A 22,591-nucleotide genomic window follows, 5' to 3' on the forward strand; every position below is an offset into this window, starting at 1 on the left:
TGGCTTCTGCACGCCTATTGCAAAACAAATCTTTCTTAGTCATCGATGAACGGAAAGCTGTCTACATATGACATTTTGCGTAACATTAAACAGCTGTTGTATTCGCGGTCGTCACGTGATTAGTGATGGTTAATACGTCCGAAGTGTATCGATATATGTTAATTTCCAGAATGTCGATACACATGATATCGGGAATAAAATATATCGATACGTGTCATTAAATCAAAATTTATCTACAAGTTAAATATAAACGAAAATCGTGCACTTTTAAAAGAAATTAATAAATAATACAATTATAAAATGTAAAATATTTTATTTATAATGTCAGTGAAAGAATTTAGATAAGAGAGACTTATTTAGAGACTTATGTTTAGCTGACGTTATATCTAATTAATGGATTTCGTTATCATGAACTGCGTATCGATAGTAGAATATATCGTTACAAAAATAAAACAAAATATCGATATTTGACTTGAAAAATATCGTTTTCACCATCCTTACCATTGCCATCGCTACATACATACACGTGATTGGATTGGATTGACAAAAATGGCAGATGCGTGGCGGTTAGACACTTTGCCGTCTGACGTTTTGATCTTAATTTTCAATTACTGTCATGCATTCGACTTGGTACGACTTAGTGAAGTATGCAAACGATTCTATGATATCGTACAAAGCGATACACTTTGGATCAAGAAAAGCAAACAGCCGGTCGCGACGAATCAAACATCGGAGAAATTTCGCGACAGGTCTGTTAGGTTACAGTTCATCTTCTTTTGTCCTCTCAACTATATTGTAATTTTCATAGAATTCTTATTCATATTTAATGATCCCTCTTTACTTATTTACGTTTATATACCTTATACATCGTGGTATACATTAATTTACAAGACAGTGTCCATATTAATTAATAGATAACTAAAAACCTCCCTCTATGCGTGTAATCAACAAAACACAAATTTGTTGAGTAAAAATATTCTTATGCATTTATGTATAATAAAACAACAAAATAAGATTTTATAATAGTATTCATTTTTTGATCACGAGTATTATTGCTGAATTATAGGTGCAATCCATTACTATGTTTGCGTAAAAAATGGCATGTTACAAACAACTGGCAGTATGGTAGATTTGAGAAGAAAGTCCTTCTGGCGCAGAAAACAAAACTTATGCCATGGATACAATTGACCAAGAATGTTTTATGGTGGAGTGGTGGGAATAAATTATGCGGTTTCAGACGTACACATCGTTTTCCAGAAAACAATCGTATTATAGTTAGTAACAATATTAGGAGTGATATATGCAAATTCATTGTTAGAAAACAATGTATCATCACTGGTCACAGGTACGCAATAGAAATGTCAATAACAAAAATAAGAAGAATATCGTTGTAGTCTTTTAAAACTGAACAATTTTTTCAGAGATGGTAGTATACAGTTTTGGACAAAGTCAAGATGTGATGAAAACGTAAACTTTTATTGTAGTATTCCTAAAGCTCATACATGTGATGTAAATGCAGTGGATGAAACCTGTGATGCAATTGTATCAGGTTCTGGGGATGGAATAGTAAAGGTAATTTTCTCAAATAATATAAACGTAACTGTAATCATCAGTTTTGCAATCCAATATCAAATTATAAATTATTATCTAGATTTGGGGACCTTTAAGAGAGCGAATTTTAAATGTACCTCTGGCTACTTTGAACATTGCAGATAGGGTTTGGTCCCTTGCTGCAGATCCAACGGGTAAAAAGGTTGCTGTGGGTTCGGCTGGAAACAGTGTGAAAACTTCTCTTCATATTTTTGATCTCGAATGGTATGTTACACTTTCCATATAACATAAATGTGTTCTAATAAGTGATTGCTTAATAAACATATATTTTCAGATTCAATAGTGTAATAAAAACATTTTAGTTACAGTGAATCTGATATATTAAAACACAATTGGAGGAGGGGAGCAGGGGTATTAGACATGGTTTGGGACAATCCACAAATTCTGCTCACTTGTGGATATGATACTTACATTCGAAAATGGGACTTGAGGTATAACAACAAATAAATTTTATGCCTTGCTACAAAATTTTGCATTTATGTATATAACATTATTAAATTTTATTGTTTTTCGTTTTCTTTAGGACTGGAACTTGTGTATGTTCATGGGCTGATCCAACGGTTGCAATTGTATATTGTATATCATCAGATTATTACAATACAATGGTTACTGGAACTCAATTCAATAGCAAGGCTGTTCTATGGGATCAAAGACAGAAATACTATTTGCAAGTCAGTAACAGAATATACATACTTCAAATAGTGTTCATCAGATAAAAAATACTTATATTTTTCTCACAGCTCTACTTTATGAACCATAGTAGAATGTCAAGCCCTGTTTATTGTTTGGCTTTTGACAGTGCTCATTTATATGGAGCCACGGATAAACAGTTAGTTGAACTTGCATTCTCGGGTTATTCATACAAACAGACTAATTACAGAGCCATTCTTAGATAGGACTATGGGCAACACAGGTGAGCACGAGTTGAATTGCATAATCGATCGCGCATTGGAAATCTTTAAGAAAGGCTTTGGTATTGTACAAAAATATAGCAGGGTTCGTGAAAATGAGATATTTTACAATATAAAGCATCTGGAAGATTTAGTTCTAAGGTTAAAATGTGAATCACAATGAAACAATTTATAGATATTTTATTATATTAACAAATATTCATTTCCCCTCAGCTCATTTCAAAGACTGTTAGAAAATATTAAACAAATTTGACTTGATCGAAACTTGAACATTATTTACTGTGTAAATCGTAACTAATCGAATTGCTAATACACGACGTTAATCTTCCTTGTATAATATATCAAAGTATAAAACTATTTCCTCTAATAGAATTTGTAATATTCAAAAATAAATATATATTTATCAAACATAAATTCATTGTTATTTCTTTATCCACTAACGTCTCGTAATAAGGATGCGATATCGTATTCGTTCTAATTTACTTCTTTTACTAAGTATAAAGGATATGGATATACTAAGACATTTTATGCTGCCAGTCCAAACCCAAAGTTAAGTATTGTGTTAAGTAACATTTCTCGATAGAATAATTCAGACTTCATCTGTCGTCTGCTATGCATATCAGAGCATTTTCCTGATCATATAGTTCAAAATACCACCGTGTTTGAAATATGTTAAATCAACCTCAGTGTCAAACCGTACGATTACTTCAAACTTCTTCCCATCGTTTGTCGTAACGATAACCTTCTGGCCAGGCTGAACATCTTCAGGGATGGGAATATCATATAATTCGAGTCCAGTCAATCCTAAGGAATCCGCGTTTTGCCCAGGTAGGTATTCTAACGGAATAATACCCATACCTACCAAATTTGACCTAGAAAATTACAAATATGAAAGCAAAAATTTGTTCAGTCATTTTCTTAAAAATTCTGTATTCTATAATTTAATTAATAATAAGTAATTTAAGTAATAATTTAATTAATATATATATATTTTAAAAAATGCTTACCTATGTATTCTCTCGTAAGATTCAGCTATAACTGCTCTAATTCCAAGAAGATATGGACCTTTTGCAGCCCAATCCCTAGAAGATCCAGATCCGTACTCTTTACCGACAAGAATGATTAAAGGCTTTTGATCTTTTGCGTATTTCTCAGCGGCATCGAAAACATCCATCTAAAAATTAATTAAGATTTGTATCAATAAACATGTAATTTATCTGGAAATCTATTTAATTCATAAATTTATGACGAACCTCTTCATTAGTAGGAATGTAAATTGTACGTGGTCCAGGTTTGCCGACAAATTTATTCACTAAACGAATGTTGGCAAAAGTGCCTCGAGACATTACTGCGTCGTTACCTCTACGTGATCCGTAAGAATTAAATTCCTTCGGTGTCAACCTAACAATTTAATAATAATGTATAATAAATATTGATGACAATGTCCATTAACTATGAATGAAACGTACCCTCGACCAGCAAGGTATCGCGCTGCTGCAGAATTACGAGCAATACTTCCAGCTGGACTGATGTGATCCGTTGTAACAGAATCGCCGAGATTCAGAAGAACATGTGCTCCTTTTATTGGCTTCATTTTTGGTAATTCCTAAACGTATACAAAACAATTTTATAGTTAATTTTATGTCAAAATAACATATGTATAATTTCAATAGACCGTCGTTGTAAATCACCTTTTGTAACTCATCAAAATATGGCGGACTCTTAATATACGTGGACTGTGAATCCCATGGATACAGTATGTTCTCAGGCGCTATTAAATTGGCCCAGCTGGAACTGCCTTGCTCTATTTTGCTATAAACCTCTTTAAACATAGCCGGGATCACATTTTTCTGTTCTACTATTTGAATATCCGTTCTGGTGGGCCAAATATCTCGAAGATATATTGGACTGCCGTCCGCTCGGCGACCTGGAAATTTTCAATATCATTCCAAGGCCATACACGTGACTCATACTTTGTTCGGGCGTGTTCGTTTACCTAATGGCTCTTTTTCAAAATCTATGTCCACCGTGCCAACGATGGCGTAAGCAATTACTAACAGCGGTGACGCTAAGTAATTTGCCCTCGTGTGAGGATGAATCCTACCCTCGAAATTACGGTTGCCGGAAAGTACGCCGCAGCACACAAGTCCGTTCTGATTTAATAAAAAAAAAAACATTTCAGATTGAACGTAACGAATTCAGTAAAATTAATGTGCGATAGAATTTTTGAAATTCTTACTTTTTCAATGGTTTCTACAATAGCGTCAGGAAGAGGGCCACTATTACCGATACAAGTCGTACACCCATAACCAACATTGTCGAATCCTAACGCCGTCAGGTATGGAGTCACCCCGCTTTCTTTCAGGTAGTAAGTAACTACCCCCGAGCCTGGAGCCAAGGATGTTTTTATGTACGGTGCGACGGTTAAGCCAGCTTCCACCGCGTTTTTTGCCAAAAGACCTAAAATTTTAATAACACCATAAAAATGGTTTCTATGAAATATTCAAGAGATTTGAAATAAAATTGAAGTTTCTATAAATGATATTTTACCTGCTCCAAGCATAACACTAGGATTACTAGTATTAGTACAACTAGTAATAGCGGCAATAACTACGGAACCATGCCTTAGTTTATAATCCTTTCCCTCATACTCGAACATACCTACGGAGTCCACCTTTTTAGGGCTTAAGCCGTATCCCTTGAATCCTACCTTGAAACGAAAGTATATACATTGTCTTAGATAAATACAGTCAGCTTTATCATACTTTTCGATTTCCCGTGAAATTAAAAACTTTGTTCTTTAAAAATCGTGTTATTTGCACAAACGAGTAGACAATATTTCACACATACTTTCAAGCATAAAAGATTTTTTCACGCGTCGTACACGTAAATTCTTTCGTGAGCAGAAAGTTTCTTGACCCAGCAGTGTCAACGACCATTTTACATACATCTCATTGTCCAATAAGTGATTCGCTGAGGATGCACTATTGTGCATGAAACCAGCAGTTTCTAGCTTATTTCAACATACGTCACTCAAAGCGCAAAAACAATGGAATCTTTGCAACGCTTTTTGTATAGATTTTAATTCATGCATTTACAATAGTAACAATTTATTTTAAAAAATCTTATTAGAAATATTCAAAAATATTCCAGTAAATATTTTGAAAACGTGGAAAAATCGGGAATCGGTATTTCTCCAGAAGATCTCGCTGGGAGGTCATTGCAGGTATGTACTTTGGACGGTACCTCAAATTTCTAAAGCCTACCCCTTAGCCTACAGGCATTGTTTTGGACAGTTAAAACCGTCGACGTCACCGGCCTGTCATTTCCTCGTGATGAGGGTTGCTTTCGCTATTTCTGCAGGCATCGAGTACTGTTATTTGCTCATTTTTTTAAATTTCAAGATAACAACTATAAATAGAGGATGCTATGCCTCGAAGACATTTACCATCACAATAATTTGAGATTTTCAAAAGTATGTACATATACATATATGTATGTATCATGAATGAAAATTGTAATTTACAATTTGTAAAGAATGATCGTACAGAATTCGCGAACGAAAAATACTCGGAACGATATGGTAATGCGATAGCAATACCGATCGTTGCAATACGAAACAGGAGAAATAGCTCTGTTCGTAAAGTAACAGTTTGCAACAAAATCTGTGGAGGTTTGCAAAACGAACAGCTGTCATATCAGCAATTTCAAGCGAGGTCAGACGACGTTCGTGGCTAGATCGAAGTCAGTCGCTCGCTTTCTTCGTGAAATTCAGGATCGATCGATCGTTGGCAAGTATGTAAAATTGCTTCATTTCCGTAATCCATGATCAATAACTTCCCATTCCATTGACGGCTCACAAAATATTTTCTTCCTTTTCAATCATTTCAATTTAACAAATGGATTATTAATTAAATTTATCTGAATTTAGACTACGACCATTAAGTGTACAAGTTTTTTAGATCCTTTGTACGAATATTTTATGAAGTAAAAAAATGATGGATGCATTTTTTAAAACAAAATTAATCGATTTCATTTTCATATGCTTATACATTTTATTATGCAATTTTTATTATTTTTTGCATAAAAAATATTTAACGAATTTAATATTTTGTAAGAATGCCAACAGAGAGTTGGTCTATTCTCAACATTAAACAACAACTTTAGTCTTCATTCGTGCAGCATATTATATATAGTTATTATATTATATATAGCCATAACTATACAGTTATATTCGTATAGCACAGTAACGTGATTCCGATGTTGAACATCTTTCAATAGAAATCGATCGATCCCTTGTTTTTAAAATCGTCCCGTTCATTGTTGCTTCATCACGTTCTCACGACTTTTGTTTCCAATATGATTGAACGCGTCGCAGTTCTTCTTCATGAAGTATAATAACCCTTGTACAATTTTCACAAATCTCTATTCATTCTACGTCATTTTAATAGATTTTACAGATATGTAGTTCATGCCCAGCATTTATGTTATTAAACCTACATATTTTGTATGCTTTACTATATATTGTATATACTTTAAATAATCACGTCCTAAACAAAATAGAAATACAATTAATATTTTGCAACCTAATATTTTGCGCATGAACATTGCATGCTAGAATTTAAATTGAAAAACGGATATATTTAAACGGATACTGTCACTGCAACCATTGCAAAACGACAACGGCAGCAACCTTGGTTGAGCCATGGGGGGTCCTTTTCTACCTGAGATGTATCAACTAGGTTTAGGAACCTCGTAAAACGTCACTGGATAGAGGCCCATCCCGTAGGGACAGAGGTCTGTCCCGTCAAGTACTTATGCGGTACTTGAGCGAAGGGTGGGGGCGGCCAGGGTATGTATAAATGCGGCCTGACGAACGAGGAAGATCATCAGTGTGCAATTACCAGTGCTGCGAGTGAACACGGCCCTTACAATGTGAGTTACGCGTAGTTTAATTCGTTTGAATAACTGTATTTCCTATCTGTATTAATCAACTGTTGTCTATTAGTAGTCTAGAATATTTTCTATAAACGCATCAACTACATTCTGCAATACACAATTTGATCAAGGAACTCTGACAAAGAAGACATCGGTAGTGCTGTCGGATGGAATTTTGCTCAGTGCGGTTGCATTCAATAACTCCTCACCGGGTGGGATTCCATCCAATGTCTGCCTCTAATCATCAGAACAGATACAACAGTTTACTCCTATCTTACCATCATGGACGAAGTATTCGTCTAGTGAAACGCTGGGATGAAGTCGTGACTAGATCGAAATACTCGTCCATGATAGTAAGTCTGATCATCGTGGATTTTGCGGCTTCGACACCTCCCTAAACGTCCCGTTTATTTTTCTTTGGTGATCTAACTGTATGGTGAATTGAGAGACCATAAAGCTAGATCAGCAAGGCAAAATGCACGTGACATATCCTCGTGCCGACCAGCTTCGTTGAGAAGGTAAAATCTTTCCTTTTTCATTCTTTCAACAATAGGACAGCGACACACACGCTTTGAATGCATGTACAGCAATCGCTTCGAAATGGAAAAATCCGCTGTAACTATCGCTGTGATGTGTCATCAGCTAGGACTCATATCACAGCAGTAGTTACTTGGGATTCTTTCGTTTTCTACCATCGCTAACTGGAAGCACCTCGACACGCTTAGGACTCTGCACCGCCTATGGCTGGAAGTACAACATGAGATAAACCTGATCCAGTGTGACGGTAATAATTGAACGTCACTGGGTTATGTTTGTCCCATATGAGTACTGACTTATCTTCAGCCAGCTTTACACCCTCATATATATTGTCTATGTATCATTGCTAACACTACAGTATCAAAACGGTTTCCATACTAAAAACTGCGGCGGATTTAAATTTTTACCTTGTTAGTCAAACAATTCCTGAAGTCTGTCTTCATATCCGTCACGGAGACGCGATCGTGAGGCCTTTTAGGACCGCTGACACTGGAAACGACAGTTCCTAGATCCAGTGTGACTACTTCGGAAAAGATGGGGTTTTCGTTTTCATCGTCGAAATTTCTCAACATTCGTATAGTGGTAAGATATTTCTCAATTCTTTGAATATGATCTTCGGATCTTCCTATCAAAAAGGAATACGAATAAGTTTGTAACAATCATACAATTATACAGCTTTGTTTCCTAAACAGATTTACTAGATCTACCTGTTTGTCTCAGATATGCTAAACTTTGCTGATCAACTGGGAAGAATCCAACTGTAGCACCATATTCTGGGCACATGTTTGATATCGTAGCTCGATCTGCAATACTTAGTTGAGATACACCAGGACCGAAGAATTCTACGAATTTTCCAACAACTCCAATTTGACGTAGATTCTACAAGTAGATAGAAATACTATTCTACAAACCATATACTGTCTACAGCACACTCGTAGCAAGATACTTGTATTTTATGTTTTTACCTTTGTAATTGTAAGAACAAGATCGGTTGAAGTAGCATATTGATTCAGAACTCCCTCTAATCTATACCCTACAACTTTCGGTACTAACATAGATATTGCTTGCCCTAACATAACAGCTTCAGCTTCAATACCGCCTACACCCCAACCAAGTACACCAAGACCATTTATCATAGTTGTATGCGAATCTGTCCCAACTACACTGTCAGGGTACAGCAAATTATCTATGTTGAATACAACTCTGGCTAAATATTCTAAATTGACTTGATGCACTATTCCACTTCCTGGTGGAACAATCAACATATTTTTGAATGCTTTGGCACCCCATTTTAAAAACATAAACCGTTCTTTGTTTCTTTCGAATTCAAGATCCTCGTTTTTTTTCAAAGCATCAGGGCTAAAAAAAGGATGATATCATTATCAAAACTATTATCTTCCTTGTTTACTGTAGCCACTATCAGTGTTTCAAATGTCGAATTATTATCGTTTCACTCATTATAATTAGAACGTTTGTAACCTTATTACATAATATCGTTATATTATGACGAAATAACAAAACTTCATATCTTCTATAATTCGATAAGTGTTTCCCATGCTTCACCTCGGTTGGAAAATATATTATAACGAGTATATAATACCTTCTAATGTAATCAACTTGTATCGAATGATCAATAACAAGATCTGATGGACAAATCGGATTTATCTTATCTGGATCAGCACCTAATCTTTTAACAGCATCTCTCATAGCTGCAAAATCCACCACTGCAGGCACTCCCGTAAAATCCTAATTACAGATATTAAAAAATTTAATTAATACATCTCATACAATTTATTATATGTCTTCATATACCTGTAATATCACCCTGGCTGGTTTAAAAGCTATTTCTGCCCCATTATCTAGAGCTTGAATTGTTTCCCAATCTAAGATTTTGTCAACATCATCTGTTTTTACTTGAAAATTATCACAATTCCTTATTGCACTTTCTAGAAGAACTCTGATGGAGTACGGTAACCTGTCTACAGAGACAAACCATTTGTATAAATTGATTATAATTCTTGTGATACTAAATAATGCAACAGATCATTTCCATGCACATACCATATTTCTTTCCAAAGCTGCTGATGTCATAGTATTTGTAATCTTTGGATTCGATGGTAATAGACTTAAGCAGATGATTATATGGATTGTCTCCTAAAAATACAGAAAGTATGAAAAGTTTAATTAAATTGTTTAATTGTTAATTATATTTTAACAATATGATAAAAAAAATTTCAATAAAATATACAGTTAATAAATTAATGTATTTCTTTTATGTAAATAGGTTAAAAAAATATATCAGTACGAAAATTGTTTGTTAAAGAATTAAAAGAAATTATCAATAATTTAACTGAAATTAAAAACTAAATTTACGTATGTATGAAATTAATCTATGGAAGAAGTTAGTTCGTATCCGCATAATTAATATTATTACATTCACATATTTCAAATATAAATAAAATTAAAACATGTGAAAAATAAAATTGAATAATGAACTTGTCAAATATAACAGGTGTCATAAATGTATTATGACCGATGCCAAACTACGTTTCTATTTACACATGAATGTTTATTGAAAGTATATAATGAAATCCTCGAAAATAAAATATTTTTATATGCTGTCATAAAAAGAATATTGTAAAAACATATCATTTAAGACGATCTTTCATCCGGTACCTCTTAAATTTGGGACATTTCGAATATAACATTATACAAATATTATAATATGAATAATAAAACGCATTACATTTTTATATAAGTAGAAATTGAATTAATATAATTTTTTGCGATCATAGTACATTATTTATACTTGTATTTACTACATTTTCTTAAAATAATTAAGGAGAAACAAACGCAGATAGTTAGACTTACCAGCCATGATTGTTACTGTACGAGTCACGTCGTCCAGTTTCCTTACTTGCGAGTTGCGATTGCGAGTTGTGATTGCGAGTTGCGAGTTGCGAGGTTACGAAGTAGATATTGTTTATATAGGGTGGTACAAACAGGAGTTTACAAATTTCGTTTAAATTACGGAATTCTAAATTCCCTTATTCTTTCAACTAGAATAATAAGAGATAAGTAAAAGAAAAACTAAAATAATAAGAGATATATAACTCTTTTTTTATACAGACACACGATATGTATAAACGTTTCTATACGTTCATGAATATAATTTTAACAAATGAACGTAAGTACAGAATTGAAGTATTAACATATTTGTGTAACAGATTCTATAAAAATAATTCATTCATCCGAGAATTTACATTGTTTACTCTGCTTTTTACTCTGCTGCTCATATTTTCTATTAAAATTTGTTAATAGAAAATATGGAATTAATTATTTTTAAAGATCCTAATTACTTGTATAAAAAATGTTGTTTCGGCGTATAAGCCTTTTGCCATTATATTTTCTTAATTTACCTTGTACTTAGAAAGTAAGTATACACATACTTACGTATATGTATAGTATTGCATATTACATAGTCGTAAAATTTATATATACAATATTTTTGACACCCTGGTTACAGACTACAATGTATCGAACGATTCTCGATGGGATTCGATATGATATATCGAATTCATCGATTAAACCTGTTGCAACAATATTTGTCAAATCTCGGTGTACGGTGAATTCCTTATGTCAAATTGTTTTTAACAAGTTATCAATATTCGGAAAGTGTATCCAATAAAACAATTACAGCAATAAAATGGAAAAAAGTTTAGAAAAAACACTCGATGACGTGTAAGTTGAATGTCGAAAGAATTTACATTATTCATTCAACGTAAAGTACATAAACGAATGTTTACATGTCTGCTTATAATGCAGTTTTTCGCAAACAATTACACTACTGTAAATTTTCAGTTAGAAAATAAAATTTTCACTTATTTATATTAGAACAATAATGAAAATATCACGTCTTTCCCACATTATAGTATGCAATTTCAAAAAACTTTTTAATATCAGCTGTTAAAGGAAAATATGTTTTATTGATCTGTATTAATCGATAGAAATTAATTTAACCGGATAAACCAGAACATAGGACACATATAGTATATAGCAAGTTAACCTTATTTTGTCTTTTTGTAGAAATAATATGGAGGGTATTGTTGGTTGTATCTTGGCAGATCATACAGGATTATGTTTGGGAGGTAATTTTTTTAAGTGTATGATATTCAAAGCTATATATCATAAAATAATAAAAGTATCATAATCTTCTTTAAGTTAAAGGAGATGCATCTACAGAGAGTGCAGGAATAATTGCAGCTATTGCTGATCAAGTTGCAAAGTTGGAGGCAGATTCGCCAACTGCTATCGTAGCCCTTCAAAATGATAGCAGGTAATACATAAAATAATTTAATATCTTCATATTATTAATACTAAGGATTTTACATTGAATTTTAAATTATTAATTAAGAATTTATTAAAGCAATATTGAAACTAAACAAGTCTATACAAGTTGTACTGAATTAGGAATACAAAAGAATATTATAAACAATTTTATAGGAAGTGCCTTATACAACGCCAAGGTCCCGTGGTAGGTGCAATTTATAAGGACATCTCTATGTAAAGAAATGATTGTTTTCCAAACTAATAATACTGGTTATATTTAAGCTAAATCTCATTGCGTTTAGAATTATTTTGTTAATTGTATATCTATCTATCCATCTATCTATATATATATATATATATTTATATATAGAGCCTCTGAGTAAATAATTTAAATGTAATTTCGTTGAGATAGGAATATTTGCAATTGCTCGATCTGAACTGTATCAATATAGAAAATACATAATTATTAAACTTTAGAAAATTTATATAATTTCCACATTGCAGCACTCTTGTAAATAAGTTTGTATGTAAATATTAATAAACCAGCATTTTAACATAATTAAGGTCAGTCACTCTTCTTATGTCTATTTCTTCTTTCGTACCATTTATTTGTACTAAGCCTGATTAGGTCATGATGCTCGTAAATCCATGATATTAATACAATTATAAACATAATCACTCCAGTAATTAGGTGTAGAACTTTCTCACCGGGGAAAAAGTAAGCCTAGAACAAAGAAATGTTAAAATATAGTTCAGAATATTGATAAAAAATACAGTATAAAAAACTGTTTCTTTTACATGAGACAGATTGGTGATTAAAGCTGCTATAAAAAGAGAAGCAGAAAACATAGGCTTTGGCACTAATCCATGTAACGGACGGTATGCCGTGTCTTTGTATCTTCTATTAATGAAGACAGTAGAATGCAAAATTCTTAAGCTCATGTTCACACAATTTCCGAGAATAAAACCAACTGGTCCAAACCATATTGCAAACAAATATGATGCGACCAAAAACGCAATCGATTCGTAGATCATAATTAAGTTGCTCTTGTTTATAGTAGCACTGTCAGCTGTAGCATTTGTGTAACATTCTGTGGCACCATTTATGCCCAATAGTAAAACGGCTAAACAATGTGCCCTCATCAAAAGTGTAGGTAGATGAGAAGTTAATTTTGCACCACCATATAACCATAGTAGAGTACTTGAATATGATTGACCAAATACTAGTACAACTAGACCAATAGAAGTAACAGCTGAACATAAATGTGTGAGAACATTTACACTTTCTTGAATTTTTACCTAAAATACATATACTTTTCTTATTTAATCCGTATTAAATCAATGTTCACTGAACTTTTGTCTTTTATTTACTTACAGGATTTTGATCATTGATTGGTTTATCTCGTTTAATCATTTGGGTAAAATAAAAATACCCACTTTCTTCTATTGGACGGAAAATGAATCTTGCCGCTAAAGAACCTAAATTATTCACAATTTCGTATGTTCCCTGTAGAAGTAAGAAAACAAGATTAATGTTAATAAGAGAATTTATAACAAAATAATAATTCTGTGCTAAATACTTGTTCAGTAAACGTTAATACTGGCATCACTGTCATAATTAATCTTTCTCCCTCTGTCAGAATTTGTTTTAGAATTCCTTGTCTAAAGAAGCTCCATGTAAGAATAGATAACTTTTTATCTAAACATGATTCCTGAAATATAGACAGTTATATATTCAGAACAAAAACAAGGTAGATCTTGGCACATACTTTATTTTCCAACTGTCCAGGTAGGAAATCCATTACCGTTTTAAATGGAAAGTCTCTTACAACATACTCATCCTTACTGTCTTTCAATGACATTCGTCGCTTTAACTTATGTTTATTAATATTTTTGATGTAGTAATGGAAATATCCATAGTGACTAGTAGTATAAAAGATTGCTGCAACTAATTGAGCTACTCCAAACGCAAATAATGCATTATCTGGATTGTAAAGTATTAATGGAACAAATGTTAAAGTACGAATAGCAATCATGATAGTGTCAAGAACAATCTGAAATATTAAGTAGCTATTAAAATGTTCTAAATCAATAACATTATTTCTACAACATACTCTTACTTTCAATTTAACAAATAAAAATGCGCTAGCAACCAATTGAACAATTAATGATGATAATTCAATAATACATGACAGAGCAACTGCCCAAACTGCAAACATATAATAAGCTGGTAATTCTTCGGATGTTGATAAAACGTAGAGCCATATGTATCCAAATATTGTAGACATTACACAACATATAGGAACCCTGAAAAAAGATTTACATAAAATGTCTCTTTATCGGGTTTAAAAGATTTTCTGTTTTATAGCAAATTAACTATAAAGACTAACGTCATCCATAATAGATTAACAACTTGTGCCCAATTATGTTCTGCTGTATTAGTTAAGCATGCTTTCATAAATGGTTCTCGAGATAAGAACAAGATCATTGACTCCAATAACAGGAGCCTTACATTTATAACACCCAAAACTGCTTGACCAACATGTCGAACAACAAATGCATTCAAAACAAATGTAACACCTCGACATAGTATCTACAAAAAAAAGGGAGACCATTTAATTGCTTTTCGAACGTAGCTTAGTATAAAACAATTAAGTAAATAAATCGCCATAATTGCGATTTGTAAGTACGACACTAATTTTTTATTGAATATGAAATGACAGTCACCATGAAATAACATATTATGTTGGTAGAATAAGAGTGATAAGATTTGCTATGTTGGCAAAATACCTGAAATATAATATTGAAGGAAGCATTTTCCAAGCTGCTTTTCAAAATGTTTTGAGACATTTTTACAGACTGAGCGAGAATACAAAATCTTTCGAGATTCCCGCCGAAAGGGGTGTCAATGAAATTTCAAGGTTATGTGAACACCTGAATAGTTCCTAAAACATCGAATCGATCATTTTCTTCGAAATGTCATTCGTGATCTCGACTGACCGAAATGTAGCAAATACAAAAGCCAAGAATTTCCTCATACTGCATCTAACAGTTTTTATGACGTAATTGCGTTGCGATTTCCTATATATACGTCTCGAGTACCTAGTAATTCTCTATTCTCACGCTTCATCTATTTGGACTAGTGAGAAAACGTTTTTAAAACAAAAATCTCATCCTAAATCCTAATTCCTAACCTAGAGGACAGTATAAAAGCTATATATATCTATATATATATATATTTATATATATGTAGTCCTTTGAGCACGCAGGAGTAGGTTAGGTCTCGTGAGTGTCAAGCACAATCGGAAAGCAGACGACAAGACGGAACATAGATAACACATAGTGAACTTACGTTAGTGGAATGATGTCATCGCGTGAGAATTTACACATGTTTCCGACTTTCGTGTGATAACTTCGTCCATATGGGTAATAAATATACAAAATTTTAAATGAAAATTCTAATGATACATATCGCCAACAATTTATTATCGTTAAATTGTTAAAAAACTACAATGCTGTAGTCAATCGTTCGCTCAAAAAATAATCTGTCATTTCATTCGATGATGTGATTAATGCTGCATTTAGGATAAAGACATCGATACCTGAAAATGTTAACTAATTAAGCAAATATCTTACTAACCAAAAATGCTTCATAAAGAAGATTCTGGAGAAGAGACCTCAAGAGCAACAAATGTTTTTTTAACATCATTTATTGTAAGTGGACGAAATTTTATGTACTAGTTTCCGATAACAATTAAAAGTAGTTTGTTATCTAGTGTTCCGAATTTGATATACATAATCTGCATGGTGACTGCACGAACTCGATTCCATGATTGATTAGAGTATAGGTAAACGACTTTAAAATAGATCGAGTGTAGACTATAGTAGAAGTAATAATCGCTTAAGATCAAAGCCCTAAATAATCTGGGTTATTTATTATGCTATGCAAATATTGTTACAATAATTTTATATACACGACAGTCAGGTGCTGTCGCGGGAATCGTTTGTGATTTCGTGTCTTTTCCACTGGACACGCTCAAAACACGTTTACAAAGCCAACATGGTTTTGTTCAATCTGGTGGATTTAAACGAGTTTATCAAGGGCTGGCCCCTGTAATGATAGGATCTGCTCCATCGGGTAAATTTTAATTATGCAACCCACTTACAAAAGTTTACATGCACCTTAATTACTTTCAATATTCGCAAATATACAATGCATATCTTCGATCACATTCGAATCCTACGATTTTTTCACATTGGATGTTTATAGGATGTACATATTTGTCTTCAGATATATGTGTATTCTGAACTAACAACGATCATTTTTCACTAACAAATGCATTATTTTTAGCTGCGGTATTTTTTGTGACTTACGAGGGATTGAAAGAAATTTTTCAACCCCATATACCCCAGCAGTACCACATGTTTATACATATGGCCGCCGCGGCATTGGGAGAAACGGTAAAATATATTCTTTTTAATTTGCATACCTTTAAACTTGGATTTTTTTTTAAAGTATCGATCAATTTGTATAATTTAAATACGCAGAGATTTCGCTAACAGGGCGCGTGTGTAATTCGAGTTCCAGTAGAAGTAGTAAAACAAAGGAAACAGGCGCTTTTACGTGACCAACATAAATTACCATTAAGAACTTTATACCGCGGTTACGGTAGTACTGTTCTCCGTGATTTACCATTTGGTTTAATTCAAATGCCACTATGGGAATATTTAAAACTTTATTGGAAAGAACGTCAGGGACGAGACTGTATGCCATTAGAAGGTGCCATTTGCGGATCGTTGTCAGGTAATAAGAAAATTAGTCTAATTAAAAGTTATGATGGATAAATGCCAAACTCTGATTGCATGCAATGAAATATTTATCTAAGCATTAATTTTCAAGTGGCTATATCCGCGGTTATAACGACACCCTTAGACGTCGCGAAGACTAGAATAATGTTGTCAAATACTTCTGCAGAAAAAACAGAAGTAAAAATCTCTACAATGTTGAAGGAAGTTTACAAGGCATGTGGTATAAAAGGGTATGCCATCAGTGATTTTGTTTGAATGATATCAATATTTTCCATATAATATTTGTCGACGTCGCATATTTCCAGACTTTTCGCAGGTTTCCTTCCCCGAGTGGTTGGCTTTACACTTAGTGGATTTTTATTTTTTGGCATTTATGAGAAAGTTCGAGAAATTTGTATAACGTCGCTACCACCGTAATATTGCAAATAATCAAGCAACAAACAACATACATATCAATGTAGTAATTCTTGTTGGATGTATAGCTGAGAATATTACAATGAATTTAGATGATGAAGAAATTATATTGAAAAAGAGTTTTATAGTGAAAGGTAATGTCGGTATAATAAAATATTCAATGGTTTAGCTGTGTAAATAACAATATTAATTATTGCAGTATGCTGGCACCAAGGTTTCTATCTCAATAAATTCTCTTGCACTGCACAAAGATACTAAATAAGTACTACAGATAATTGGTAATGGCTTTGGATCAGTTTTGATTTTTCATTAAATCTAAATGATTGAGACTTATATTTTGAAATTACATTCCTACATTACATGATGAAAGTATAAACTTAATTAATGGTTATTTATTTTGGATATACATATAAGCGTTATAATAAAATAAAAGCAATATTTAAAAAATGGAGAATATATTTCAAAGTATATTCAAGATATTTAAATATAGAGATATCTTTACATGTTTATGAAATAATGTATTAGAATTCATTATACAATGTGCACTTACTTGAAATTAATGACAACACTTAAAATATACTAACACTTTTATGTCTGCCTTGAACAACACCTAAACCTGTTCCTAACATGATTGCTTGGTGAATTTAAGGTAACTACTTCTTTCGTTTCTTTAACAGGATTAGTTGCTACAAAATCTTGCACGATTACATTAAACAATTCAGCTACAATAATAAATTAATTAATACCACATTGATCATAATAATATGTACCTAACATCGATTCTTACCAATATTTTCTCCGGTCTTACTGGATGTTATATACAATTTAGCCCTCACGCTCGTAGCATAATTGTTTATAGCTCTCATTTCCAAAAATTGAACCTCGTCAGGTTTAAGGAGATCATTTTTTGTGCCACAAATGTATATTTTACATGATTCTTCGACTGCTCTGAGTTCTCTGATCCAAAATTTTGCCCTTTGAAAGGTAACTGCTGTTGTAACATCAAAACATACTATAGCAGCTTTAGCCTCACGATAAAACATCCTCGTCATTGCCTCGTATCTACAAGAATATAAAATTTCTAATAAAATAACTACAAATATCATTTTGTAATTTTTTAGTTTTTATAGAGTTATGGAAACTGTTTACCTTTCGCAACCTGCTGTATCCCATATTCCTAGGACAATCGAAAGTCCATTACACTCTACTTTCTTAGATGAATATGCGGCGCCTATTGTCTAAGGAAAGTGGAACTGAGTTAATTTGTTTTGATATTCACCTCTTACATGACTTTAAGCATACATTTTAATGATTTTATCTTAGAATATTCCTTTCACATCACGAACTAAGAGAAACAAGATAGCCTAAATTAGTACAATACGTTATAAAATAAATTATTATGAATTTCTACAAAATTTCAATACAGTAGCTTTCTATAATTTAACATTTGCTATGAAAGCAATAAACAACTAAATCAATCAATATTTCATGCATCTGATGTTAAATTATTTCAACATCTATGGAATTACTTGATTATCAATAAATCTATAGATAAACAAAACAGTATATTGTACTTACACCTTTAAAGGAAATTTCATCATTAAATGTTTCATGTATGTAACGCGTCACAAGACATGTTTTTCCTACATTTTTGTCACCCAATAAAACAATTTTTAAATCAACGTTCTCCATAGTTCATTGATATTTTGATTAAAAGTATAACTTCTATCTTTATCGCAATTGTCAATAACAATTTTAAGTACGAGATATACTGCGAAGCTCTATAACTGCATACTGCTTAATGATCCATTTTATTCACTTTAGTCATAGTAAATTACTGAGTACGCATCAACTAATCATCCCAGAAATTGTATACAGGGTAGCTTGAAAAAAGCTACATTATTCGTCGGTGTAATCTATTTGCGCTGCGTCATACTCCTGCTTACTTGTTACTAATGTACTGTACATCCGTGAAAAGATGGCAGCAAGTAACATAGATAGCGTGGTACACAGTGCATACAGATCGTTCAGAGAAACTTGCACATATCTATCCTTATCCCCCACCACCAGATATCCCATCTACCTACTGCATATACCATCTTTTCGCGGGCATTCTATATGTACATATTCCTTTTTTTCTTCGTTCACCTGTAACTTTGTTACAAGTGCAACAAATAATAATAATTAAGGTTTCAGTACTTAATTTGAAAAATGCCAGGGGAAATAATTACATTTTATTTATACATTTTTTTGTTGATGCTTTTTATAATGATTTTCAATAAATATTTTGTATCATACATTATGATTGTATATAGAATTTCGAACCCTTACTGCAAAAGATCTTTCTAATGTTGAAAATAAATATTGCAACAATGATCAAACTATAAACTAGTCAATATTTTTCATAGTAATAACGAAGTTTCTGTTTCATAGTTATTCAGTTTCACTTGGCTTTCCCTTGTGCAGCAACTGCTGCAATTGCAGCCTTCACAGTTTCCTCATCACCTAAGAACTTCATGGACACAACAGGTTTAAAGTTTTCATCTAATTCATAAACAAATGGAATACCAGTTGGCAGGTTTAAACCCATGATCTGATCATTGCTCATTTCTGAAAGGAAAACCATTGGTATTACAATTCTTATAAATGTTATAATATGTTCAATATGTGTAAAAGCTTACGGTCTAAATGCTTCACAATGCCACGCAAACTATTTCCATGAGCAGCAATAATGATTTTCTTTCCCTCCTTCAGTTGCGGAATAATTGTATTATTCCAATATGGCAATGTTCTTTCAATTGTCAGTTTTAAGGACTCGAATTTAGGAAACTCTTCTTCTTTCAGTTCACCAGCATATCTTTGGTCTTTTACTATTGTCTCATAGTATTTATGATCTTTTTCCATCGGAGGAGGAGGTATATCAAACGATCTCCTCCAGATTTGTACTTGTTCTTCGCCATATTTTGCCGCTGTTTCTGCTTTATTCATTCCAGTTAAACCACCATAGTGACGCTCGTTTAAACGCCAAGTCTTACTAACAGGAATGTTTTCTTGGTTTGATTCTTTAAGAATTGACTTCAGAGTTTCTTGTGCTCTAGTCAGTACCGACGTATGTGCAATATCGAATGTCAATCCTGCTTCCTTTATTGCTTTACCCGCAGACACTGCTTCAGTTTTACCTAGTATTAAAAATATACATTGTTAATCTGTTAAGAAACTAAATTAATTTGTCGTTTGTGTTATTATATTATTATAGTTTTCTATTAATTTGTCTCTTTTTCTTTTACATATTTTCATTGATCGTGTCTTCAGTTACGTCCTCGTAAGTGTACAGAATTACAAATTCACTCTATTAACAAGTTAAATATCGCTCCCAAAATATAAAGGTCAGCATGATTGCATGTTTTTAAAAAACAAATGCTTACGAAAACATTTTTCCGATAGTCGTTGCATTCAGGAAAGTCTTGTAACCATTTATTTTATAACCAACGTTTGTGCAAATAACCCTTGAATGTACTGACGTGTAATATCTATAAAAATATTTCGGGTAAAGGAACCTAACGTTTCGTGACATTTTGCTAGATCGACCTTTTGCCCTTGAAGAATCCTCTTCACATTCGTAATCCCGATAACACTTACCCTTGTCAGACAAATCAGCATCGTACCATCCGCAGAACAAGTTCAACTTGTTCCACTCGCTCTCGCCGTGACGGACCATTACAATCGTGTATTTCGACATTTTTGTATCACAAGAGGTAATACTGTTAAAACGAGAAGCTCGAGCCACGAACAATGATCCTTCGATACTTTTACACGACTGTTTCAGCCACAGACCCCCACCACCTGTCACTGTATCCGATACCGCGAGCGCTTTATTTAAAATTTCACGCAAACCCATACCACAGAGTATATAAATTGCGATATTCCAATGTTTCTCGTGAACCAGATTCTAACAGGACACCGTAGCGGCGCCTCTTGTGGAGAAAAACTGAAGCTCGGTTCGGGGTCCGTACAGCGGCAAAACGCTGAAACTGCTAGCCAAGTTACCGACAATCGATTTTGGTTAACAGTTTGAGCGTTTTGCCACCGTACTAATTGACGCTGTACGGACCCCGATCCGAGCTTCAGTTTTCCTCCACAAGAGGCGCCACAGTCGCCCAACGCTATCAGAATACAGGGTCGCTGAAAACATTAATTATTGTTAAATTAGAGCACAAAACAATAAACCCAGGGCACAGAATTGTTCAGTATAAACTACTGCATCGATATCGCGTGAAAAAAAGCAGATGATAACACCGCGGACTATAATTAATCGACGTAGTAGTTGATCAAAATTCAAAAAGCAATTAATTATGTTGAACAATGTTATCGTTCCGCTTTTTTTATATATCATCGATGCAACAGATTCTGTTGCTCAGTTCGGGATCCTTCATTTGTCCTGCATTCTGTCACAGACTTCTTAAGTCTGTGGCATCGATTAATAGTAAATTATATTAACGAATTTGACAATGATCTACGATGAAGGAAATGGATTCTCTACATACTCTATATTACTATATCCGATTTTCTAACATTAGCATGTGGCGGCTACCTCCGGACCCGCCAGCAGACCCTTCCCGCAAGTAACCGATCCGCCTCAGTTAGTATATACAGGGTGTTCCATGATTATTTTAACAGCCGAAAATGAGGGGTAGCTGAGGTCATTTGAAGTAACTTTTTCCTTTGCGAAAATGCAATCTGCGGCTTGTTTACGAGTTATTAACGAAAAACACTGACCAATGAGAGGTGACGGCGCGAAGTTCGAGACTCCGCGAGCCGCGTTCGAAGTATTGAACAAATCACGATCAAATCAAGGTCACTGTACACCTTCACTGTACACCTTGCTTAAAAATTTCATATGTTACACGCGAGGTGTCATGCACACTAGAAAATTAAAACGGCCGTCACGGTTAAATTACTTATTATTTCTGGTCCGTAAAAATTAGTAAATATTCTTCAGACGTTCTAAAGTAAAGGTGAACAGTGCTTTTCTTAAAAATATC

General features: G+C 33.3%; 7 protein-coding genes across 8 annotated transcripts; 3 read left to right on the top strand and 4 right to left on the bottom strand.

Annotated features, from left to right (window-relative positions):
- The first annotated feature begins 39 nt into the window (after positions 1 to 39).
- Positions 40 to 2,936, top strand: LOC117229722 (F-box/WD repeat-containing protein 4). Its single transcript, XM_033486408.2, has 7 exons — positions 40 to 749; positions 1,067 to 1,345; positions 1,422 to 1,572; positions 1,652 to 1,815; positions 1,914 to 2,042; positions 2,135 to 2,282; positions 2,352 to 2,936. The coding sequence occupies exons 1-7, from the start codon at positions 550 to 552 to the stop codon at positions 2,505 to 2,507; spliced, it is 1,227 nt and encodes a 408-aa protein (XP_033342299.1). The 5' UTR covers positions 40 to 549; the 3' UTR covers positions 2,508 to 2,936.
- On the bottom strand, positions 2,683 to 10,997 carry LOC117229650 (cytoplasmic aconitate hydratase). Its single transcript, XM_033486271.2, has 15 exons — positions 10,869 to 10,997; positions 10,059 to 10,151; positions 9,810 to 9,976; positions 9,598 to 9,743; positions 8,963 to 9,356; positions 8,705 to 8,876; positions 8,405 to 8,622; positions 5,073 to 5,232; positions 4,762 to 4,982; positions 4,519 to 4,675; positions 4,214 to 4,449; positions 3,992 to 4,128; positions 3,776 to 3,923; positions 3,530 to 3,696; positions 2,683 to 3,394 (listed from the first exon to the last, which is right to left on the bottom strand). The coding sequence occupies exons 1-15, from the start codon at positions 10,873 to 10,875 to the stop codon at positions 3,142 to 3,144; spliced, it is 2,676 nt and encodes an 891-aa protein (XP_033342162.2). The 5' UTR covers positions 10,876 to 10,997; the 3' UTR covers positions 2,683 to 3,141.
- A 562-nt stretch (positions 10,998 to 11,559) lies between these two features.
- Positions 11,560 to 12,885, top strand: Lamtor5 (Late endosomal/lysosomal adaptor, MAPK and MTOR activator 5). The gene is made up of 4 exons (XM_033486422.2): positions 11,560 to 11,738; positions 12,084 to 12,145; positions 12,219 to 12,333; positions 12,501 to 12,885. The coding sequence occupies exons 1-4, from the start codon at positions 11,704 to 11,706 to the stop codon at positions 12,562 to 12,564; spliced, it is 276 nt and encodes a 91-aa protein (XP_033342313.1). The 5' UTR covers positions 11,560 to 11,703; the 3' UTR covers positions 12,565 to 12,885.
- Positions 12,770 to 15,257, bottom strand: LOC117229598 (man(5)GlcNAc(2)-PP-dolichol translocation protein RFT1). The gene is made up of 8 exons (XM_076520703.1): positions 15,117 to 15,257; positions 14,717 to 14,919; positions 14,447 to 14,633; positions 14,096 to 14,380; positions 13,907 to 14,038; positions 13,702 to 13,833; positions 13,125 to 13,625; positions 12,770 to 13,050 (listed from the first exon to the last, which is right to left on the bottom strand). The coding sequence occupies exons 1-8, from the start codon at positions 15,174 to 15,176 to the stop codon at positions 12,892 to 12,894; spliced, it is 1,659 nt and encodes a 552-aa protein (XP_076376818.1). The 5' UTR covers positions 15,177 to 15,257; the 3' UTR covers positions 12,770 to 12,891.
- A 347-nt stretch (positions 15,258 to 15,604) lies between these two features.
- LOC117229623 (mitochondrial S-adenosylmethionine carrier protein) lies at positions 15,605 to 18,140 on the top strand. Of its 2 annotated transcripts, none has more exons than XM_033486214.2 (8): positions 15,605 to 15,752; positions 15,912 to 16,040; positions 16,308 to 16,464; positions 16,678 to 16,787; positions 16,890 to 17,130; positions 17,227 to 17,365; positions 17,441 to 17,683; positions 17,749 to 18,140. In XM_033486214.2, exons 2-7 carry the CDS (start codon positions 15,972 to 15,974, stop codon positions 17,550 to 17,552), a joined length of 828 nt encoding a protein of 275 aa, XP_033342105.2. In that variant the 5' UTR covers positions 15,605 to 15,752; positions 15,912 to 15,971; the 3' UTR covers positions 17,553 to 17,683; positions 17,749 to 18,140. The 2 variants fall into 2 exon arrangements, with proteins under 2 accessions (XP_033342105.2, XP_033342112.2); XM_033486221.2 differs by having other exon boundaries at positions 15,610 to 15,752; positions 15,985 to 16,040.
- LOC117229639 (ras-related protein Rab-24) lies at positions 17,988 to 19,535 on the bottom strand. Its single transcript, XM_033486234.2, has 4 exons — positions 19,128 to 19,535; positions 18,699 to 18,787; positions 18,337 to 18,611; positions 17,988 to 18,271 (listed from the first exon to the last, which is right to left on the bottom strand). The coding sequence occupies exons 1-4, from the start codon at positions 19,239 to 19,241 to the stop codon at positions 18,138 to 18,140; spliced, it is 612 nt and encodes a 203-aa protein (XP_033342125.1). The 5' UTR covers positions 19,242 to 19,535; the 3' UTR covers positions 17,988 to 18,137.
- Positions 19,536 to 19,761: 226 nt separating this feature from the next.
- On the bottom strand, positions 19,762 to 21,404 carry Pglym78 (phosphoglyceromutase 78). Its single transcript, XM_033486202.2, has 3 exons — positions 21,189 to 21,404; positions 20,231 to 20,728; positions 19,762 to 20,159 (listed from the first exon to the last, which is right to left on the bottom strand). The coding sequence occupies exons 1-3, from the start codon at positions 21,286 to 21,288 to the stop codon at positions 19,993 to 19,995; spliced, it is 765 nt and encodes a 254-aa protein (XP_033342093.1). The 5' UTR covers positions 21,289 to 21,404; the 3' UTR covers positions 19,762 to 19,992.
- Positions 21,405 to 22,591: the final 1,187 nt, after the last annotated feature.

This window comes from Megalopta genalis, chromosome 3 (genome assembly GCF_051020955.1).
Source record: "Megalopta genalis isolate 19385.01 chromosome 3, iyMegGena1_principal, whole genome shotgun sequence".
Classification (NCBI taxonomy): Eukaryota; Metazoa; Arthropoda; class Insecta; order Hymenoptera; family Halictidae; genus Megalopta; species Megalopta genalis.

What these genes read in the sequence shown, in the direction of transcription:
- LOC117229623 (XM_033486214.2), top strand. Translation starts at nt 15,972, where the DNA reads ATGCTTCATAAAGAAGATTCTGGAGAAGAGACCTCAAGAGCAACAAAT. An exon ending in CCGCGGCATTGGGAGAAACG is followed by an intron (nt 16,788 to 16,889) that starts GTAAAATATATT and finishes TTTCGCTAACAG; the next exon opens with GGCGCGTGTGTAATTCGAGT. An exon ending in AAGGCATGTGGTATAAAAGG is followed by an intron (nt 17,366 to 17,440) that starts GTATGCCATCAG and finishes GCATATTTCCAG; the next exon opens with ACTTTTCGCAGGTTTCCTTC.
- LOC117229598 (XM_076520703.1), bottom strand. Translation starts at nt 15,176, where the DNA reads ATGTCTCAAAACATTTTGAAAAGCAGCTTGGAAAATGCTTCCTTCAAT. An exon ending in CTGGACAGTTGGAAAATAAA is followed by an intron (nt 14,039 to 14,095) that starts GTATGTGCCAAG and finishes TCTATATTTCAG; the next exon opens with GAATCATGTTTAGATAAAAA. An exon ending in TATTAACGTTTACTGAACAA is followed by an intron (nt 13,834 to 13,906) that starts GTATTTAGCACA and finishes TTACTTCTACAG; the next exon opens with GGAACATACGAAATTGTGAA.
- LOC117229722 (XM_033486408.2), top strand. Translation starts at nt 550, where the DNA reads ATGGCAGATGCGTGGCGGTTAGACACTTTGCCGTCTGACGTTTTGATC. An exon ending in TGTATCATCACTGGTCACAG is followed by an intron (nt 1,346 to 1,421) that starts GTACGCAATAGA and finishes CAATTTTTTCAG; the next exon opens with AGATGGTAGTATACAGTTTT. An exon ending in CTGGGGATGGAATAGTAAAG is followed by an intron (nt 1,573 to 1,651) that starts GTAATTTTCTCA and finishes ATTATTATCTAG; the next exon opens with ATTTGGGGACCTTTAAGAGA.
- LOC117229639 (XM_033486234.2), bottom strand. Translation starts at nt 19,241, where the DNA reads ATGGAGAACGTTGATTTAAAAATTGTTTTATTGGGTGACAAAAATGTA. An exon ending in ATGAAATTTCCTTTAAAGGT is followed by an intron (nt 18,788 to 19,127) that starts GTAAGTACAATA and finishes CACTTTCCTTAG; the next exon opens with ACAATAGGCGCCGCATATTC. An exon ending in TAAGACCGGAGAAAATATTG is followed by an intron (nt 18,272 to 18,336) that starts GTAAGAATCGAT and finishes TTATTATTGTAG; the next exon opens with CTGAATTGTTTAATGTAATC.
- Lamtor5 (XM_033486422.2), top strand. Translation starts at nt 11,704, where the DNA reads ATGGAAAAAAGTTTAGAAAAAACACTCGATGACGT. An exon ending in TACAGGATTATGTTTGGGAG is followed by an intron (nt 12,146 to 12,218) that starts GTAATTTTTTTA and finishes ATCTTCTTTAAG; the next exon opens with TTAAAGGAGATGCATCTACA. An exon ending in GCCCTTCAAAATGATAGCAG is followed by an intron (nt 12,334 to 12,500) that starts GTAATACATAAA and finishes ACAATTTTATAG; the next exon opens with GAAGTGCCTTATACAACGCC.
- Pglym78 (XM_033486202.2), bottom strand. Translation starts at nt 21,288, where the DNA reads ATGTCGAAATACACGATTGTAATGGTCCGTCACGGCGAGAGCGAGTGG. An exon ending in TGCTGATTTGTCTGACAAGG is followed by an intron (nt 20,729 to 21,188) that starts GTAAGTGTTATC and finishes TTTTAATACTAG; the next exon opens with GTAAAACTGAAGCAGTGTCT. An exon ending in CATTGTGAAGCATTTAGACC is followed by an intron (nt 20,160 to 20,230) that starts GTAAGCTTTTAC and finishes TTTTCCTTTCAG; the next exon opens with AAATGAGCAATGATCAGATC.
- LOC117229650 (XM_033486271.2), bottom strand. An exon ending in TTTTGAAAAAGAGCCATTAG is followed by an intron (nt 4,450 to 4,518) that starts GTAAACGAACAC and finishes GAAAATTTCCAG; the next exon opens with GTCGCCGAGCGGACGGCAGT. An exon ending in TCTTACGAGAGAATACATAG is followed by an intron (nt 3,395 to 3,529) that starts GTAAGCATTTTT and finishes GTAATTTTCTAG; the next exon opens with GTCAAATTTGGTAGGTATGG.